This window comes from Ranitomeya imitator, chromosome 9 (genome assembly GCF_032444005.1).
Source record: "Ranitomeya imitator isolate aRanImi1 chromosome 9, aRanImi1.pri, whole genome shotgun sequence".
NCBI classification, from domain to species: Eukaryota; Metazoa; Chordata; class Amphibia; order Anura; family Dendrobatidae; genus Ranitomeya; species Ranitomeya imitator.
This window is the reverse complement of record NC_091290.1, coordinates 12493671-12515763: the sequence shown is the minus strand read 5'-3', so window position 1 is coordinate 12515763 and position 22093 is coordinate 12493671. Positions and strand designations below refer to the sequence as shown.

Sequence of the window (22093 nt, the reverse complement as noted above, 5' to 3'; positions counted from 1 at the left end):
ATCTGAAGATACTAAACCATTACAAGGTAACATGGATTTATCTCCGCCTGAAATATTGGAATTTGGCCTCCAAGGTGACCTAAAATATCTGGAGCACATGTACTACTGCTATAACAATTCACTAACGTAAAAATGTTTTTGCGAAGACTCACGGCATAATTATGCCATAGACATATAATGTCAATATTTTCTGCCACTCCCAACATCCCATCACAGCCATACTGGCCGTTGTAGTTCGGAGGACGTAAATTTACAAAAAGAAAGAACTCAATTTCTGCCATTAAAGTTTTAGTAAAGGCTAAATTAATTACACCCAGAGAATCCAATGGACAAAAAAAAAGCACAGTGTACGTATTGCCTCCAGGAACAGTAGTGTAGTTGACAATGCTATTTGCCATTTCCATAAAGCTAAATAAAAGGAACATTTTTCGGTATCTACTTAACAGAGAATAACAGGGCACTGTCAGGTTACTGGGGCCTACAGCTAGGCTTATCGTATGCACCGAAAGATTTAGCAGAGCATATGCCAAATATACACTGAAAACACTGAGATAATGCACCCTAATTCTGATATGATTTAGGATGTACTGCATGAAAATTGCCCTTTACATATCTAGTAGTCCAGGTTATAAGGAGGGTGAAAAGTTTTGCAATTAGAACATTTAATTATGCACCATTTAATTATGCACTATGCCTTTAAGCAATGTGGAAAAGGCTTTGATCTTTTTAATTATGTTCTTTCTTAAGGATGGACAGAAAAGAGATGGAATAATATATGTTGCATGCTCGTACTGTTGTGCCCGTAGCTGCAATCTTACTATATTTATACTTTTATCGCCTACAGGTATTGGCACAAGATTCATCTTTGGAAAAGCTCCAAGTTGACCTCGATCAGACAAATGATGAGCTGGATCGACTTAACACAAGTCATCTAGAAAAACAATCGCAACTTCTTCACGACTTTCAGAGATGCGAGAGGGAAATAGATGTTCTCAAGGAGCTCTTGCAAGAAAAGGACAGAGAAATGTCCTCCCTCTCGGCAAGCCTGAGCGAATATTCTGAGCAGGTTACCATCTTTAAGGAAACAATTGAATTTAAAGAGGAGCAGATGAGCGAGATGTCCAACGCTCTTTTAAAAACGGAAAGAGATCTTCACCATTTGAGAGAAACGCAATCTTTGGATGTCCAAGAAAGTAGCGCTAAAATATCATCTCTGTCTGAGCAACTGAGCGAAATGGAGTCAGAGTTAAATAATGCAAAACATAAAAATGACAGTAAAGTTAAAGAAGTAGAAGAGCTAATTAGACAGATAAACGAGAACGGCGTAATAATCAAAAACCTTCATCTGGAGATCCAAGCACAGGCAGTAACTCACAATAATCACCTTGCTGAATGTTCGGCACAGATTGTGTCTCTTAAAGAACAGATGAACGCATCTGTTACAAAAGTCGATGAGACGGAAAAGAAGTACAGAAAAGAAGTTGAGAGGTTAAAAGTACAGTTTGAAGCAGATCATTCAGAAAAAGAAAGACTTTCTGTATTGTTGGAAGAAAAGAGGGCTCAGGAACAAGATTTTCAAAATGAGCTAAAAACAGGAAAGGAACAATACAACAAATTGGTTTCCGAGTTGGCAAAAAAAGACGAAGAGATGAAGGAATTATCAAAACGGCTGTCGGAGCACGAGAATCGATCCAGTAAGCTGGATGAAGAGCTCAGCAGTAAGCAGGAAGAATTGACGTCTTTGCAAGGAAATCTTACAACGCTGACGCAGAGGAAGGAGGAGGTGGTAAAAACGTTGCAAGAAAAGAATGAAGAATTTCAAAAGGAGATGGATACGAAAACAGAAATGATAAATAAACTGCACTCCGAAATAGAAGCACTTCATGCGCAAACCAAAGACTTAGGGAACTCACTGGCCGATAAAGAGACTTCTCTGAAGTCAGTGATGAATATTGTTGAAGAACTTGAAAAAAAGGTTCATCACTTGGAGGATCAAAATAGACACGTTTCCAATGAAATGGAAAATTTGCAGGCTCAAGTTGGCCAAAAAGAAGCTGAAATATCTGCTATGATTCAATCGATGCAAGATATCCAGAAAAAGGTGACCGAAAAAGAACTGGAGCTGTCAAATCTCCAGAACACATCATCAAGTCTCTTACGTGAGAAGGAGGATCTTCAGAAGGAAATGGAGTTAATTTCTGCTCAAGGTGTGCAGAATATGAATAGTACCAACGCTCAGTTAGTAGAAAAGGCTAAGGAGTGTCTCAACTTAGAGAATCGATTACGTGAAGAGCAAGAAGTCGTTCATAAATTGCAGACTCAGATTCAGTCTCTAGAACAAGATTTGAAAGAATCCAGGATCATTGAGCAACAGAAAGATGAGGTGCTAAAATCCAAAATTTCGGACTACGATACAACGAGTAAAAAGTTAAAACAAAATGAGAAAAAAAGTGTGCAATTGCAAAAAAAAGTGGAAGAGTTAAGACAAATAGTAGAGAGTAACAAACTGGTGTTAAAGGAGAAAGAGTCCCTACTTACTGCACAGTCTACTCAGATTGAGGACATGAGAAGGAATTTAGATAAGGTACAAGGTGAAGAGCAGGCGCTTAGAGAGGTCAATCTAAAAGTCATTGAGAATGTAGAAAGATTAAATACAGCTCTTAGCAAACTGCAGCAGGATTTTGATAGTAAAGTTGAGGAAAATACAAAAATTAGGGAGGAAGTAGAAGTTGGTAGCAAGGAAATGGAAAGGTTAACTCGCGAAAGAGATTCCTGCTTGTTGTCGATATCAAATTTAGAAACTCAGCAGAACGCACTTCAGTCACAAGTCATGCAAAGTCAGTCAGCAGTAGACTCCTTAAATCAGCAGTTAAATATGTTAACAGCAGAAAAAGAGAAGCTAAATTCTGACCTTGACCTGCTAAAAACCACATTGTCCAATAAGTCAGAAGAAGTCAATGTTCTCAGCTCTCATTCATCACAACAGGGCCATACTATTTTGTCTTTGAAGGATCAGATTGATCTACTGCAAGTAGAGAAAAGGGATTTGCAACGTAACGTTGAAGAAAGGGGCGCACTTCTCCTCCAAAAGGAGGAACTTATCCAACAAACAGAAAAGAAATTAGAAGGTGAAGGTCACTATCTGCAGACAATTTCTGCCCTTCAAAATGAACTGCAAAGCTCTGTTTCGGACTGTGCTCAACAGCGGCATAGACTTGAAAGCCAACAAGAGGACCTGCAGAAACTGAGTCAGCAGTTAAATATATTAACAGCAGAAAAAGATAAACTAAATTCTGACCTTGACTTGCTTAAAACAACATTGTCCAATAAATCAGAAGAAGTCAATGTTCTTAGCTCTCATTCATCGCAACAGGGCCATACTATTTTGTCTTTGAAGGATCAAATTGATCTTCTGCAAGTAGAGAAACGGGATCTGTTACGTAGCGTTGAAGAAAAGGACGCACTTCTCCTCCAAAAAGAAGAACTTATCCAACAAACTGAAAAGAAATTAGAAGGTGAAAGTCACCATCTGCAGACTATCTCCACCCTTCAAAACGAACTGCAAAACTCCATTTCAGACTGTGCACAACAACGGCAAAGACTTGAAGACCAACAAGAGGAACTGAAGAAACTGAGTCAACAGATGCACTTATTAAAAAATAAGAGCGAGGAAGCGGAGTTATTAAAAACTCAATTGGTAGAGCATGTTGAGATCATTTCTGATCTCCATTCTCAGGTCAGAAACTTGAAGGCCAATGTAGAAGAACTGAATGGGTTTTTAGCTAAAAAAGACGATTGTCTGAAAGAGAAGGATGACAGCAATGCAAATCTAAAGGCCCAATTGTCTGAACTTCAAGAGTCTTTGGAAGAGCAGAAGAGGGCCATCGAAACATTGCTGCATGATAATGTCCAATATAAGGCTGCCATATCGGATAAAGATTTGACCATTAAGAATTCTATTTTGGAGGTTGAGGAATTAAATGGGAAATTTCTCAGTAAGGAAGAGCAGTACAATATGTTAATAATACAGGTAACTAGTTTAAAGGAAACTAATACAAAACAACTCGATGATATTAACAAATTGACTGCTTCTTTGGAAGAGCAAGAAAGTTCACATCGTAGAAAGGAGGAAGCCCAAAATGAAGAATTGGAGCAACACAAAAATTTTAGTTCTGCTCTCCAGACAACTGTGGATGAACTTAGTCTTAAAGTTAAAGTCCTCGAGCAATCTGTCTCTGAAAAAGAAAACACTATGCAAAATCTACAGGAGAAGTATGCTTCCCTGTATGAGCAAAACCAGGAGCTGTCAAAGTCTAACAGCGATAAGGAAGTCGAGATTTCTAAACTTCTAGGCTCCACAGGCGAAAAGGATGCTAAGCTTCAAATGTTGGAAAGCAACGTTCAGGCTTTTGCCAGCGAGGTTACTCTTTTACGTGAAGAATTAGACAAAGGTAGTTCTAATGTCAAAAATATATCTGAGGCTTTGAAAGTCAAAGATGATATCATTTCTCGACATCAGAGAGCAGAGGAAGATTTAAGAATTGAATTACAGTCCATAAAGGTAGAGAACCAAGAGACTTTGTCCCAACTGCAAGCACTGAAAGGGGAAAGAGAAGATACTAAAGCACTCGTTCAGACCCTAGAGGAAAGATGCTCTTCACAAGGTCAATGTATTGAAAATCTGAAGCAAGACATGGACAACTTTAATGCAAGTTTATTGCAAGAGCAGCAAACTTCCGCGCATGACAAACAACAGATACACCAGCAATTAGAATTTGCAGTTCAGGAAAAATTGCAACTAGAAAAGTTTTTGGAATCATTACAGGTAGACAGAGACACCTCCTTAGCCACTTTTCAGAATGAGTTAATGGACAAAAACACGGTTATAGGAAGTCTTCAGCGTCAAGTACAAGAAGCAGAAGCTCGTATTTTCTCCGGTGAAGAAAGCCTGAATTTGTTGAAAGCCGAAAATACCGATCTCCAGAAGCAGGTTAGTGCTCAAGCTGAAGACAGCTTTGCTTTAAAAGTAAATATAGAAAATCTAAAGCTCAATCTTAGTGAACTGCAGCAACAATCAGAAAAAGAGGTTACACAAGTGAATGAGGAAAATGGGAAACTTAGAGAGGAGAATGAAGGCTTAGGCAATGACATTAAAGTAAAGAAGGAGGCGCTACAGAATTTGCTTAAAGACTTGCATTTTGTTGATAAGCGGTTATGTGCTTTGTGCAATGATAATTTCTCAGAATGTGATGAATTTGACCAAGAGCATGAGTATAGAAGCAAGTTAGAAAAGTTTTCCTCAATGCTTTGTATTGTGTCAGACTACAAGTCGAAAGTAGGAGAGTTAACGGAAGTACTTCAGGGAAAAGACAGAGAAATTGAGCAGAAGGCTCAGGCTGTTCTCTCGTTTGAGAAAGAGAAAGACTTTCTTCTTGAAGAGTTACAGAAGGTTAAAGAACAAAAGCTAGATAATGAATCATTAATGGCAGAACTTAAAACCGCTGAAGTTAACACTTCTAGTGTCCAAATCATCTTACAAGAAAAAGAAAGTGTTATTGTAGAGTTGAACAGTCGCGTACGTGTACTCCAAGAAGAAATAATGATATCTAAAGAAGAATTGCAAAAAGTCCATACATTGTTGAATGAAGAAAGAACAAAAATTGGGCAGCTTCTAGAAGATGTTAATAAGAAAGATTCTCTTGTCCAAGAACTTACCGTACAGCTAAGTCAGCAGAAAGAGTTAATATCCACACTCGGTGATCAAGTGAAAGAAAAAGATGCTTCTCTGATACAAGTTATGGAATCTGTGTCAAACGAAATGGTTAAAGTGTCTGAAGAAAAAAATGGTTTGAGGATGGAACTTGAGAGTTTACAGTCTGATAAAAATTCTTGTCTATTGCAAATATCTGAACTATCTGAGAAACTTGAGGCATGCGAGAAAAAATTACAGGTGTCAGAACAGACACTAACTGATAAGGAGATATATTTAAGCAAGATGACCAAAGAGAAAGATCTGCAATCCGAGAAATTCAGCAAAGAAAGGGAGAACTTGAAGCGGAAACTTCAGGCCGCTTTAGTTATACGTAAAGATTTAATGCAAAAGATTGAAAAACTTGAACAAAATAAACAAGAAGAATTAAGAGGAGAAGAGCTAAAATCCTCCGAACTTGGAAGAACCGTGGAAGAATTAAATGGAAAATTACAATCCCTTAGGATGGAGAATGAAGATCTGCATTCTAATGTACAGCTCGCCAAGCAAGAATTGTTGGAGAAGGATGCAAAAATAAGTGAACTTTACAGCACTGTCACTGAAAAGGAACAGCACCTGGTAGAGATCCAGAATAACGTCACCGAACTGCAGAAAAACCTCTCCGAGAAAGACAACATGTGCCAGGAATATTTAAGAACCATTCAGGAAATAGAACAAAATCTACATCAGACAAAAAATGCTCTCCAGGAGAAATTAAAAAGTGTAGAAGAAGAAAATGTGCACTTGTTGGAAAGTCTTGAGAACCTGAAAATATGCCTTGAAAAAGTACAAGGTCAGACCACCTGTCCAATGCCGTCTGTAGAGATGTCCACCGTCGATCTAGATTCGACTTCCCCTGAGGCTTCATTTTCACATGTGGAAAATTCCATTGTTCATAATAATGTCCATGCATCGCTTTTATGCAGCCAAGGAAGTTCTGAGAGTAAAGAAAAACACGGTGGCCTTTTACAAAGTCTTAGTAAAAGCATTAAAGAGTTTGAGCTGCTACAGAAAGCACAGTCGGACTTACAGCATTCATATGATGCTAAGTTTTCAGAGTGTGAACAACAAAAAGAACAAGTGCATAATCTGCAACAGCAAGTCCAAGCACAACAGGAGTTGCTTTTCCAGAAAGAATCTGAGCTGAATAATAAGAAGCTTGAAATAGAAGACCATAAAAAGAGGATTGAAGATGTTTCGCACAAGCTACAAGAATTAAAGGAGCATGAAAACGTAGCATCCGAGTTGACCAGCCTTATCCGTGACAAGGAAGCAGAGCTGCTGAGAGTAAATTCAGAACACACGCAATTGTTGAGTGAAATGCAATTATTGAAAGCAGAAATACAAAAACTGGCTAGGGATATTCAGCAATTTGAAGAGCAAATACGTTCTCTAAATAGCGTAGTTGCGTCTAAATCAGCAGAGTTAGAACACTGTGAAAATGAAATTACTTCGCTGCAGAAAGAGATAGAAGTAGCTCGAATAACGATTGAAAGTAAGCAAGCAACAATTGAACAACTAACCAGCAATAGAGATTCATGCATAGAAACTTACCAGGTCAGTCAGTCTGAAATTTCCCAACTGAAGCTTAGCCTTGAGCTAAAAGTTCTTGAAGTGTTAGAAAAAGATAAAGAAATTGCTGTAACTAAAGATTCTCTTAACGTAAACTTAAAAATCCATGAAGAAGACATGGAAAGAACGCGTGACCAATTGAAAGAATATCAAGAAGAATCAAATAGACTGAAGGGTGATTATAAGCATATGAAAGAAAAGTTTGAAGAATCTATGTCAAAATTAGAAACAGCAGAAACTGAGTTATCAGATTTTAGAAGAAAGTTAAGAGACTCCAAAAAAGATGAGGTATTGTTGATACAATCAAGTATGCAGCCTTTGCACAGCCCTGGTATTAACCAAGTGGTTCATGAAACAAAATCAGACTTTGATAATCTTCAAGATATAAGTTGTGATAGTCCACCAGTGTGTAAAACTTGTTCTAAGAAGCAAACCATGATAGAGGATCTTCAGGAGCAGCTTATGAGCACCAACAAAGTAATTGAGCAGCTCAATGAAGATCACGCGAGGAAAGTTTCAGAAGATAACAGCGCTAGAGAACAACTTCAGAGAAAGCTGCAGGCAGCTTTGGTGTCACGTAAAGATTTACTTAAGGAAAACAAAATGCTGAAACAGAACATTGAATCTTTAACTTTGGAAACAGAAGAAATGAAACGTTTACTTTCTGAAATTCGGGAAAACCAAATGTCTGAGATTTCATTACTGAAAGAGAAGAATAACGATCTCCTGTCTGAGAAAGAACGCCTTTTACTAGTCAATGAAAATCTTTCGGCAGCTTGTGAAAGCCTGAAATCAACAATGGAATCTATTGTCCAAGAAAAAGAAGCGTTTTCTTTCCAGTTGAATTCCTTAAAAGATTCCCAGACAGTTGAATTGACCGGATGGAAAGCTAAACATGGTGAATTAAATAAAGAGTACGAGTCCCTTCTTCAAGCGTATGAAAACATTAGTGATGAAATTGATAAGATGCGACAAGTCATCGAAATAACAAAGAAAGAAAAAAGTGACATTGTAATGAAATATCAGGACCTTCAGATTGAAAATCAAGGCTTGGCAAAGCAAATCGAAGATAGCGACGTGGAGATGGACACACTTGGAACAACACTGGAATCCAAAGAGACTGAAATACAGAAATTAAAATTACAAACCAAGCAGCTTATGGATTCAGCTGAGAAATTGTCACTCTTTAATGAAATAGCCCAAGAAAACGGGAAGCTTTCAGAAGAAAATAAACATTTAAGAGAAATATGTGAGAACTTGAAGATCTCTCTAGATAATAAAGAAAAGGAAAATACTAGTATTTCGGTCATTAAAACTGCACTGGACAAGTTGCAGATGGACATGAGCATGTATAAATCTGATATGGAAGTTAAAATCTCTACGCTCTGTTTTGAAAATGAGACCCTGTCCAAAACGGTGACCGAGTTAAAAATGAAGGTTCACGACACAGAGCATAGTTTGGAAAAGAAAGAAATAGAAAGACTTAATATCCTAGAGAAATTGAACAGCTCTGACCAATTACTGAAACAGGAAAAGAGCGCTGTTCTGAAATTAGAGGGTGACATAAGTAGCACGGAAGTAGATAAGATGAACTTGGACGAGAAAGTGAAAATTTTGGAAGATGACAAGGCCCTTCTTCTAGAGGAGATAGAAAATATACAGGAGCAATATTGTAAAGTGAAAAATGAGAGGGAGAATTTGGAGATGGAATTACTGAGAGTTGGAAAAAACAATAGCTTGCTTTCCGACAAATTTAAGTCACTCCAGGCACAAACCAATACTCTAAGTCAGCAGGTAGAGTTTCTCAGAGCCGAGAAAAACATTATTATGCGGGAAAAGGAAGAACACCAATTAAAGGTTCTACAAGATCTTGAAGAAAAGATTAAATACGCTCAAGATGATAACAGAGGAACCAAAACCAAATCTAAAGAGTTACAGGAACTTCTCAAAGAGAAGCAACAAGAGATCAATCAGCTTCAACGTGACTCTATAAGATTTCAAGAGCTCATATTAGATCTTGAAGGAGCTTTGAAGAAATCAAATGGACAAAATGAAAACCTTAAAAAAGGATTTGAGCACTCATCTGCTCAGCTCAGGAAAACTGCAGACCCAAAGAGCAAGAAGCCGGTAGACAAAAAGTATTTGCCGTCTTCCGATAACTTAGTAGACAAAGAGTCAACTAATAATTTCTCACAACATATGAATGAAAGAAATGGTATTACAAGAAACAATCTTAAAGTAATTGAGCCAAGTTATCAACCCAAAGAAATAGTCCTACAGGATATGGAATCAGAAAAAAGGTCACCCCAGGAGATCCCTACAGATGTGGAGTTGAGGGCACTAAAGGACATAATAACAGAAAACGAGCAGGAGATACAACTGCTTAAATTAGAGAGTGAAAGAGTTAGAATCGATATACAGAAACAGGTCACCATGTCTCGGCACATGAAAGAAATCATTGACAATAAAGATAAGGAGATCTCTATGTTAATCTCCTCCAAAGATGGAGAGGTATCCAGCTACTTGGAACAAATCCAAGGTCAGTATCGTAAGCAAGTGGAAGATTACGAGAATCGTTTGTCCTGTGTCGAAGCTGAAAAGGCAAAGTCCAATTTGGATTATCGAGCGGTTGAGAGAGAACATCAAACTCTTAAAGTGAAGTATGATAAAGCAGTAAGTGACAAAGATTTGCTATCTAGTGAAATCGAGGCCTTTAGGAAATCGATGTCCTCACTGCAAACTGATCGAGATCAACTTAGCTCACAATTACAAATAATCAATCAACGCAATGAACAAGTCCTAAGCCAAAAAGACAACATCATCGCCTCTGCTGCCGATGAGAATGGAAGCCTTAAAGAAGAACTTAGGAATGCTTTAAATAAAGTTGATGACCTTAATGCTGAAAATGCCATGTTGGGAGCACAACTCATCCGATATAGGGAAGATCTGAACCAAGTGTTGTCTCTGAAAGACGAACAATTAAAGGAATTGTTAAAACAAAAACTAGATCTAATTAAAAATCTCGAGCGAGAAAAATGTGATCTTGAGAAGGGATGTAGAGAAATGCAAAGCGCCAATGAGACCCTGCATAATTCAGCTGGAGCCTTAGAAGTGGAGAATCAGAAATTAATAACAAAAGTTAAAGATCAAGAAGATCTAATTGCTTCCATCAACAAAGAAAAGATACTGGATGAATCTAGAAAAAATAAGTATTTGGACAATCAGGAGAAATCTGATGAGGATTTCATGGATATTCTAGAACAAAATAGCTATCAGTGGGCTAGTGAAAAGTTAGAAGAAAACGCTGAAGAAGCTTATTGGGGACTTTTCCATGAGAATAAACAGTTGAAATCTCAAAATGAATCTTTTGGGAAAGCAATGGCAGCCTTACAGAATAATCGGGATTCCTTGATTGATGATTTTAAAGAACTGCAATGGCGTTACGCATCTGAGCTAAAAACTGAGAAGATCCGAGGAGACGATCTTGAAAGTCAGCTACGTAGCTTTAATTCCCAGATCTATGGTATTCTCAAAAATAACAACCTCCTTACTGAACATCTTCTCGCCATCGAAGCCCAGATTACCATGGACCAGCTGATAGCCGTTATAGACTCTTTGTGCAATTCCTTAACAAACAAAGGTTTGGAGGTCACCAGCCTATCCTCCGAGTGCGCCACTTATGCTCAACAGATGGATGCTTTTTCCAAAGCGATGGCAAGCTTACAGCACGATCGAGAGCGATTACTCCAGATGCTCAAGGAAGGAACTATAGTTCAAAAGTCTATGCAAGGTGGTGCTTCTATTAAAAAGGTGATCACAGAGCATGAGCTTAACATGAGTTTCTCGCAGCCAGATAAATTATCACAGGTATGTTTTATCCCTGGCTGGGATTATATGTGTTTTATGTATGTATTGCACTCGTAACCGCTTTGGATGAAATTTTGCATGCTGAAAGTGAAGAATTAAAGCAGGCCCTACACTTTAGACTAACATCAGCCACCAACATTAAGACCATCTGAGCTTCAACAGCTGGCATGTCTTCAGAATGGAGCGCTGGTCTACTGTATCTCATCTAATGACCAGCCTAAAAATCCAGAATGATCCAAGACCTTTTTGTTTCAAGTGAAGATTTGGTGAACCAGTCAAAATTCATCATATTGGCCAAGTTTTATCTAATTTGTATGGGCAGCTGTAAACTCTGACCCTAATAAGAAACTAATATACAATAAATTGAGAGGTTGGTCCACAATCCTAATAGCTGATATTGGTCATAAGAAACTAATATACAATAAATTGAGAGGTTGGTCCACAATCCTAATAGCTGATATTGGTCAACCTAAAAGGGGTTTTCAGAAGACCACTCTTCCCCAGCTGCAGTTAAAAAAATAACCAAACAGTTCTTTACTCATCCTTCCCAGGTCCAGGGCCAAGTCTCCAGTGTCTGCTGTTGTCTACAGCGCTGACGTCACATTGATGGAGATATAGTAAATCCGTCAATCTGATTGTCTCCTGCTGTCTACCTGTGCAGAGCCGCCGAGTTCAGTCATTGTCTGCAGCGTTATCAATATGACATCAGCGCTGCAGACAATAACAGAAACCGGGAACAATGTTGAAGACCTAGAGCAGGACCTGGGAAGGGTGAGTAAAGAAGATTTCGTTTTTTTTTTTTTTTAAACTGTGCCTGGGGATAGGGGTTTTCCAGACAGTGGATATAGTGCTATTCGGTGGCATGTATCTTGGTTTGTGCGGACTCTTTGCATGTGTTTTTTTTGCTGAAAATGAGGATTTTCGATTTACGTCTCTATTTTTTGTTCTTGCTAGGTGACAGAACTGATCAATAATTCTGCTTCGGAATCGCTAAAACTTAGGACAAGGATTCAGGATTTGGAGAAACTACTGCTAGAAGCCAAATCTCTGCAGGAGAAATTGGAGAAGGAGATCACCGGCTACCAGTCCGAGCTGTCCGAGCTGAGGTATGTCATTGATTTGCTGATACAGTTAGACACAAAGATACTTCGCACGACCATTAGTACAATTATCTATGACCAGCGCAAGGTGCGCCTCTCCATGTCCCGGGAATGCCGGATCAGTTTGGTTTGCAGACGTCTGCACCCTTGGGTCATCACACCAAGAACCTTTCTACCAGAGCTGAGCATTTCTCCCAGCGACTCGTGTATGGACTACTAGCAGGGGACAGAAGACCAGCTCTTATGGCTTCCTGGGCTCTGTAGGTCCAGGGTGCGGATGGAGCATGTGATTTTGGCTCAGTTTAAGCTTCACCTCTGAAGGTTGTCAAGACCTGAACTCGCCTTACAAGAAACTGATTAAACACTTTCAGACTTATTTATTTTCTTTCTTGCTTTTTTTTTCACTTTCTACTTCAAGATCCGAAAAAAATGTCCTCGCTGCCGAACTGCAAGCTGCTCGTCAAGAGTTCAGCACAATCATTGCAGAGAAAGATCGACAGATCGGAGACTTGCAGAAAATCCGGGAAACTGCAAAGCAGAGTCGCACCTTGTATGCAGAGAAGGTACGATCTGTGGATATGGATTTAGATTTAGGGTTTTTTTTTGGTTTGGAGAAACTAAGCAAACACCTGATATACTGTTGGGCCTAGTGCTGAGCCGGAGGGGCGGACAGGACGGGGACTCTTCGTTGTGTTCTGCCTTCTTCGTGCTTTGCAGTGGGTAAGACGCTACATCCGGTTTGTGCAGATTTTAAGATGAGCTGCCTGTGTAGAGATCGATTAAATACCTTGTGATGTCCGTGTCCAGCGCTTATCACTTCTGCATCCAGAGGTAGGAGATGCTTTTGATGTGGCACCCATAGGTGTCCTGCACATTCAACAGGTATCGAGCCCTTGTCCTATCATCATGCATGACACCCGCCGGCCGTGCACAACAACTGGTGACACGGACACCCGAAAAATATGAAGTGAGAGGCGATGAGGAAACGTTTGTATTCTCTTCTTAATTTGGGATCATAATACTTTGTAGTTAGCAATGCATTCACCATTCTGCCACATGGGGCAAGTTGCACATAATTGACCCCGCAGTGATACTCGGGGGTTATTGCATGCACCCATGTACATATATGCCGCATGTCGGGTGCAGGAGTATGGAGCGGGCTCAGGAACTGAGCTCCATTCGCTGCAGCTATCCCCTTAAATGTCGCTGTCAATGTCTAACATCGGCCTTTAAAGCGTGCGGAGGATGTGATTACAGGGTGCTTATAACCCCTTAAATGTTCACTATTTATGTCCAGCATAGGCATTTAAAGTGCTCAGATGTGAGTAAAGGGTCTCTGTCAATGTCCGACATTGGCAAATAAAGCATGCTGATGTGATTGTAAGGGGCTTATAGAGTGTCACGGCAGCTGGGGGTCCGGGGCTGCCATGTTGAAACTGCTGTAAAGCCGATCCACTTCATAGGAGACTACGATTTTCTCTACATCCTGCAATATAAAATTGCATTGCCATATATAGAACAAGCGATCAGATGAGTACAATAAAAAATAAAATAAAGTGTTATAAAAATACTAAGTTTTAAATAAAACATTAATTTTCAAATCGCCTGTTTTGATCCCCAATAAAAAATAAAGATGGTTTAAGATAAAAATAAAACCTATTTGGTTTTGCCACATGAATTATTAAAATATAATATTATTTAACCTTTTACAGTAGTATTGAAATGGCAGAATTGCCATTTTTTGGTTGAAACTCCTTTGTAAAAAAAAAAATCAATAAAGTGAGCAAAACATCAAATGTAACGCAAAATGGTAATTCCCCGTCCTCCAAAATAAAAAGTCCCAACACAAAGCGCAACTAACAGAAAAAAAATGGCATTGTATTTTTTCACCATTTCACCGCTCTTGGAATTTTTTTTTCCCGGTTTTCAGTACATTCTATCTTTATTATCACTCGTCAGGGTGTGGAGCGGACGGCGCTGGTCGGGAGTCCTGTAGCCACGGAGAAAGGAAATCTGGCGAGGGATGATAAGGAACAGACAAGGAATGAAATCCAGCGATACCTTGATGAAATACAGCAGAGAGACCTGATAATTCAGCAGCTGAATACGAAGGTGAGGGAGCGCGACACGACGGCCTCCTGGTATTTATACCCCGGTAATGGCGAGATTCATGCCCTATACGTGTTACGCGCTGCCGTCCTCCATAAAGAGCCGAAGGATCCATTAACAGCCGCTAGATAACAGCGCGCAGCCATTGTTCGCTCTTATCAGCAGGTGTCGGCCTTTACAATATGACGTGCTCTATGGTAAGCGACATCGATTCTCCTTTCCCTTTAGGCGATGGAATCAATGGAGATGAATGCGGTTTTGTCTGCTCAGCTCAAGGGCGTATCACAGGGGCTGCGAGATACTCAGATGAGATACACGGACCTTCAGAATCAGTATTACAAGCTGCAGAGAGACCTGCAGGTCACAAACCAGGTGAGGTCTTAATGACGGCGCACAAATGGAGATCAGACAATGGAAAATCTGCAAATGAATTAAGTGCATCGTTTTGGGGATCACATCTTCAGGGTGTCAGTGTTTCAGACTGTATTCACATCTCATAAACGGATGACGCGCTACCTATGATTGGTGTAGATCCAACCTCTGGATTCGCCACCAGTTCGCTAATTTTTCCTGCAGTCCGGTACTACCGGCCAGCAGCGGTGCAGAAGACTGCAGCGCAGCACCAGTCAGCCAGCGGCTTCCTCATTCTCAGGATTGATGGGGGTCACTGGGAATACGCCGTCACTTTATGACATGGTTATATTTATCAAAAACATTGTCCGCGCTCTAATATGTGTGCATCTATGACCGGCGTCGTTCTACAATCTACGCACCTCGTGATCCTTCGTGAATCCAGGAACTTTCTTGTTAATCTGGTGTGGAACGATCTTTAATCATAAAGTGTCAAACTTTAATTTAATTCTGTTTCTCGTTACTTGATGGACACCCCCAGAGCGTGGTGGACCCTGCCTGCTTCTGCCAAGGCGGCCATCTTTTTCACCGGCAAAATGGAACCTTTTTTCCTTTCAAATATGGAAGGATGCAGATATGAACCAACCCAAAGCCATTTTATTTTTTGGCTAGATCAACGTGATCTAGGAACTGCTATATTTTAGTCTATAACCTTCTGCACTTCAGCTGTTGTGAAACTACAACTCTCAGCATGCCCCTGCTAGGCACGCTAGGACATGTAGTATCCCCGGCTATATTGTATTACTCTGCGTTTTTCCTTTTCTGCAGCGTTCTAGATAAATGCACAAGATTGGCCTATTGATTTCCAGCCGCCCCGGCCACTTTTTCCAGAATCGCTAACTTTTAGCTCATTTTCGCAGAATGACATCCTGACGGAGGTCCCCCCCGGAGCGCCCCAGGAGCGGGCGAACGTTCTGGTGGAAATAGACAATGCTGAACTGGCCGACCTGAGAAGAAGGTTTGTTAATGTTCTCGCCTGCTCTCCGGAGACCCTCTCTATTATATAATCTGTCTGTCCTTGAGAAAAGGGATGTTCTGTCAGAAGCCTCCTGATTCCTGTAGCACCGCTCAGACAGAACCGAGGAGCTGGGCGAGATCCTTCTCCCCCCGGGAGATAGATTTCATTTTCCATGTGCTGTAGAGGTGGAATCATGGGTTTGATAGAGCAGTGAATGCAGCACATAATGGCCGTGTCCTGCTGGTTGATGCGCGGTGACATTTGCAGGCAGTCGTCTTGCTCTGACATGTGCTGGAGACGCCGGTAGGATTCCCCAACTAGATAGTATTGAATGTCGGCTTACAATGGCTGACGTGTGCACTGCTATCCCATACAGTTACTACAGGAGACCAATACACTGGGAATCTCACCAGACACTGTTTTTTATGTACTTAGTCTTGCAGAGGCTGAACTCCGCCATGATGCTACACAACAAGAGGTGTCCGCGCTGTCTGACCGGCTGACGGAGGAAAAGGCGCAGAGGGAAGCTGCCGAGGAGGCGCTACATCTCATGGAGAAGCAGAATAAGAGGTCTGGGTTCTTTATTAACACATTTCTAGTAGTTGATACTCACGCGGGTATGTATAGTTTTGCAATTATTGTTCTAGTGCAACTTTTGCACATGAGGAATTTTTTATTCTTCTACACCAGTTTTCATAGAGTTGCAAAATTTGTCGCACTGGGTATTGGTGCAAAACTTTTTGCCCTTTTGCGATGGGTGTTGAAATTTTCTACAAAAACTTTAAGAAGCGTGTTCTTTTTAATAAATTTGGTACAACTTAATCCAATTTATTTGAAAGGCCAGCCTTGATCAATTTTCCTACATAGTATTGATTAAATATCTACTATCTGTGTATCTGCAGCTCCTGTGCAGGTGTATGTGGCTTTCATGGCTACAGACTGCAAACTACAGAACTCTGCAAATATCCATAAACCTATTGGCATCGCCGCCGCCTATTCTCATTAGTACACTGCGGGGTCAGAAGAGGAGCCATGCACACACGACACTGTGGGGGCCTATACTGATCAGAAGAGGAGCCATGCACACAGGACACTGCGGGGCCTACTGATCAGAAGAGGAGCCATGCACACACGACACTGCGGGGCTTACTGATCAGAAGAGGAGCCATGCACACACGACACTGTGGGGGCCTATACTGATCAGAAGAGGAGCCATGCACACAGGACACTGCGGGGCCTACTGATCAGAAGAGGAGCCATGCACACACGACACTGCGGGGCTTACTGATCAGAAGAGGAGCCATGCACACACGACACTGCGGGGCCTACTGATCAGAAGAGGAGCCATGCACACATGACACTGCGGGGCCTACTGATCAGAAGAGGAGCCATGCACACACGACACTGCGGGGGCCTACTGATCAGAAGAGGAGCCATGCGCACAGGACACTGCGGGGGCCTACTGATCAGAAGAGGAGCCATGCGCACATGACACTGTGGGGGCCTACTGATCAGAAGAGGAGCCATGTGCACAGGACACTGCGGGGGCCTACTGATCAGAAGAGGAGCCATGTGCACAGGACACTGCGGGGGCCTATACTGATCAGAAGAGGAGCCATGCACACACGACACTGCCGGGGCCTATACTGATCAGAAGAGGAGCCATGCACACACGACACTGCGGGGGCCTACTGATCAGAAGAGGAGCCATGCGCACATGACACTGCGGGGGCCTACTGGTCAGAAGAGGAGCCATGCACACACGACACTGCGGGGGCCTACTGATCAGAAGAGGAGCCATGCGCACAGGCCACTGCGGGGGCCTACTGATCAGAAGAGGAGCCATGCGCACAGGACACTGCGGGGGCCTACTGATCAGAAGAGGAGCCATGTGCACAGGACACTGCGGGGGCCTATACTGATCAGAAGAGGAGCCATGCACACACGACACTGCCGGGGCCTATACTGATCAGAAGAGGAGCCATGCACACACGACACTGCGGGGGCCTACTGATCAGAAGAGGAGCCATGCGCACAGGCCACTGCAGGGGCCTACTGATCAGAAGAGGAGCCATGCGCACAGGACACTGCGGGGGCCTACTGATCAGAAGAGGAGCCATGCGCACATGACACTGCGGGGGCCTACTGATCAGAAGAGGAGCCATGTACACATGACACAGCATTGGCCTACTGATCAGAAGAGGAGCTGGTACATCGCAGCTCATTACTTGTGGATGGTCCTGTGACAAGCAAATCGCAGCAAGTCTGACGTAGTTGGCTTCTTGTGACTTTCTTGTTGTGGTCTCCGCACCTCCTGGGTTGTAATTTGGCGCCATTCACTTGTATTGCACTACAAAAGCTACACCGAGCGAACCTTAGCAGCGCGCCAACTGTCGTGCCTGAAGACGCCGTGTATCCCCAGCCTAAAGACACATCGGAGCTGCCTATGTTCAGTCCATGATTAATCAAGCCGTTTTATTTTGCGTTTGTTTTTAAGATGAAATGGAGCAAAAAAAGGATGCAGCATTACATTGTGCTCCCGTCACAAATAGAAATGCTTTTCAGTGGCAGAATTTTTCTGTTTGCCGTATAAATCCTCCATCTTGATGCTAGTTGGCATTTCCTGCAGTCTGTACGGAGCTAACGATGAGCCCATGGCGGTCACTTTCACTATAGTCCAGATAAATGGCCTTTCCAGGCCTCGTCTCCTCCTTTCCTCTCTTATTACATCCGTCTTTCTGCAGCTCATCGCTGCTTGTGTAATGTTTGCAAATGCCCCGTAATTAGCCAAACCTGGCAGCGCCGTCCTCATTTACAAATGTGTTGTGTCTGTTTTAGGCTCGAAACCAAGTCGTCATCCAGAGACTACGAGTTCTCTCTCCAGATGGAGTCGGACGATGAACGGGAAGCTTTAATCATCGATCCCACTCAGAATGTGGCGCTGAGAACAGTAAGTGTCTTCCCATGGGGGCAAACATCCTGAAGTCGGGGTCCACCTTACGGTGCTGGATTTTGCCACTCGGGGTCTGGTTTTTTTTTTTTTTTATATCCTTCCGTTACTTTTTTTACATTATTTTTAGGACGTGGCGTTGCACTTGTTTTCCAGTATATGAGTGCAGCCCGCGGTGCCGATGGCATTGCGATAGCGGATCCCTGGCAGAACGCCGGCCAATCGTACTCACCTCCTGGCAGGCACGTGCCGATGCACCGTCCTCAGCGCCGCTTACATCCCGCTGCGTCCGTGCCGGCAGAGATCTGCTTTACACCATCACTGGATAAAAACAAACTTTGTTTCTAACTTTTCTTACAGATCAAGAGCTGCAACGTGTCTGTACGAAGATGGCTGCACGGCCGCAGTCTTTATTGCTCGAAGCTGCTGACCTCCAGGTCGAAATCCCGCTACGTGTTCCTCACTTACCTGATAGGACTGCACGTCATGGTCCTATTGTGCCTGACCGGGGCGCTATAGCACAGGAGGCGACTTGGGGCAATATACTTTTTCTCTTAACCCTTGTTATACTTTTCTCCGTTTTGGGGCATTAGATAAGCAGCAGGTCGATATCACGCTACCATATTCTCTCCCGGAAATGGCTGGAACCTTAAAGTGGCGAGGAGCAAGTGTGCGGTGGAGAATGCTAGATCTGCCCGATCATTGTGCAGCAGTCGTAAAGTGAGATCCAAGCGAACCTTGCAAACCAAGCCTTAGAAATACAATTGTCCAGACCAGTCCATCGGGGATGAAGAAGTCCCACGCCTCCCGTGCATAGAGCACATAAGTCTGTGCACCATTACTGACAACCCGAAAAGTGCAGGGGTACCGAGATCCGTGACACTGGTAAAGCTGAAAGCAAACATGGAACTACACTGGATGGGTCCGAGCATCCTCTGTCCTTTAGGGGTGTCCTACAGGATGAGCTGAGGGGGGCAGGTGACAGCGCCGTGTTATCTGCAGACACTTTGCACTCACTTTTTCACCAGCGTGAACATATGTGAGTCGATATATGTAATATATATACCAAAAATAATAATCCGACACTACGATGAGTTGGACACAGACCCAGGAAACGTTACTGCGAACGGTTTATGGAGCTGTATGGGGTCTGCTTCCTTTTATTTATTGTTTTAACCCCATAAATAGCGCCACTCCTGTAAAAATGGCTGCGTCTGGTATTGCATCCCTGCAGCACTGGAATTGGGCTTAACTTCAGTACCAAATGCAACCATGCTCATCGTGGTGCTGTTTTCCTAGAGATAAAAAAGACCCATTCGTCTGTAATAATATTATACAATCGACGGGTTGTCCACCTTTGCTGACAATTTTTAGCCACATGGATTTGGAATTAAAAATTAATTTTGCAATTGGAGTTTGTTAAAAATTTCCCATAATTTGGATTCTATATGCGCTGCGTTGTATCGTTGGCTGCAAAATGAGTTAACAGAGAATCGGTCAGTGAGTGACCTCAGTTAATAATGTCAGTTTACTCGTTCTGCGGCCAGTGATACAATGCAGCGCATATAGAAGGCAAATTATGGGAAATTTTTAACAAAATCCAACTGCAATTTTTTTTTTTTTATCTCCCCAGATACATGCATTTAAGTGAAAAAAGTCCCTAAAAGTGGATAACCTGTTTAAAGGTTATGTCCAGGTCTGCCTTTTATGGCAAGATGGGAAAAACTGGTTTAAGGTCCCGGTCACCAGTGGAGGGGCTTCTAAAACAGCCGCACTGTTTGCAAAAATCCCACATAAATTAATGGGGGTCTTGCAAACGGTGCAGCTGCGCTTGTCCGTTATGTTGACCTCCTCTGGTGACCGGGACCTAGTCCTCTGGTGACCGGGACCTAGTCCTCTGGTTACCGGGACCAAGTCCTCTGGTGACCGGGGCCCAGTCCTCTGGTGACCGGGGCCCAGTCCTCTGGTGACCGGGGCCCAGTCCTCTGGTGACCGGGGCCCAGTCCTCTGGTGACCGGGCGCAAGTCCTCTGGTGACCGGGGCCCAGTCCTCTGGTGACCGGGCGCAAGTCCTCTGGTGACCGGGGCCCAGTCCTCTGGTGACCGGGCGCAAGTCCTCTGGTGACCGGGGCCCAGTCCTCTTGTGACCGGGGCCCAGTCCTCTTGTGACCGGGGCCCAGTCCTCTTGTGACCGGGGCCCAGTCTCTCCGGTGACCGGGGCCCAGTCTCTCCGGTGACCGGGGCCCAGTCTCTCCGGTGACCGGGGCCCAGTCTCTCCGGTGACCGGGGCCCAGTCTCTCCGGTGACCGGGGCCCAGTCTCTCCGGTGACCGGGGCCCAGTCTCTCCGGTGACCGGGGCCCAGTCTCTCCGGTGACCGGGGCCCAGTCTCTCCGGTGACCGGGGCCCAGTCTCTCCGGTGACCGGGGCCCAGTCTCTCCGGTGACCGGGACCCAGTCCTCTGGTGACCGGGACTTAGATGCAGTTTTTTTTGTCTTGGATATAGAAGGTAGAGGTCGGACTAACCCTTTAAAGGAACACTCCAACTAAACGAACAACACTGTGATCTATGCACCGCTGCTTTGAGCAGGCACCACACAGCGTCTCCGTTTTGCCTGCGGTGTTCCTATAGGGCTGCGGAGGAGCGCACACTACGGAGGTCTCTGTACAGGGTAAGAGGGGGCATTGCAGCCATGACTCCACGTTCTGTGCCCCCCCTATTTTATTGCTGCTGCTGCTGAATCTGCACTGGCCACTGTTGTGTACATATCTAGAGAGCCGTCACTGCTGGCTGGAGCCTTGACTGTATATTTTGGTCGTCCTGTAAAATAAGTATATAAGATATATTTGCTACAAGAAGATAAAGAAAGGTCCTTACTGTATATAACGCGCTGCTCCCAGATGATCTATTCAGACTCCAGCCTTGAATTGCTGTAAATTGGGATTTCTTTTCTAGGAAGATGTTATTTTATCAGTTTTGGGTTATTTGGATTCGTTCTCTGCTTCTTGGTGTGTGGAAGGGAAGCTATGAAGTGCAATAAATGAATGAATGCAGTACAGGTCTGGAGCGTCTTCTTGTGCCGGCCTGGGGGGGCATCTTTTTATGCCGGACCGGGGGAGGGTGCATCTTCCTGATCTTTCCCAGGATGCATCTGTGTGCTGCCATAAGTCGTTCGGAAGAGCGTGCCACGTCGCTGCCTCTGTGGGAAATCTAAGGCGTGTACGACTTCGGAGGGTGATCCCCACCATTGTCAGGATCTCTGCTAGGCGTCAGTGTATGCATGTTTAAAGGGAGTTGTCCAGTCTTCCTTCAGAAGAGCACTGTTCCCCTGCCACCCTCCCGATGATTGGTACTTCAGGCCTGAGCCATCGTTGTGCCT

General features: G+C 43.1%; 1 protein-coding gene across 2 annotated transcripts in view; it reads left to right on the top strand.

Annotated features, from left to right (window-relative positions):
* The window catches only part of LOC138649639 (golgin subfamily B member 1-like), a 71560-nt gene extending 49792 nt beyond the window's left edge, over positions 1–21768 (top strand). For both annotated transcript variants that reach the window (XM_069740196.1, XM_069740195.1), the window contains exons 21-29: positions 845–11188; positions 12143–12294; positions 12707–12851; positions 14248–14400; positions 14626–14769; positions 15669–15766; positions 16202–16336; positions 18605–18716; positions 19077–21768. In XM_069740196.1, the coding sequence (XP_069596297.1) occupies positions 845–11188; positions 12143–12294; positions 12707–12851; positions 14248–14400; positions 14626–14769; positions 15669–15766; positions 16202–16336; positions 18605–18716; positions 19077–19235 (11442 nt within the window). In that variant the 3' untranslated portion in view covers positions 19236–21768. The remainder of the gene's footprint in view (positions 1–844; positions 11189–12142; positions 12295–12706; positions 12852–14247; positions 14401–14625; positions 14770–15668; positions 15767–16201; positions 16337–18604; positions 18717–19076) is intronic.
* The last annotated feature ends 325 nt before the right edge of the window (positions 21769–22093 follow it).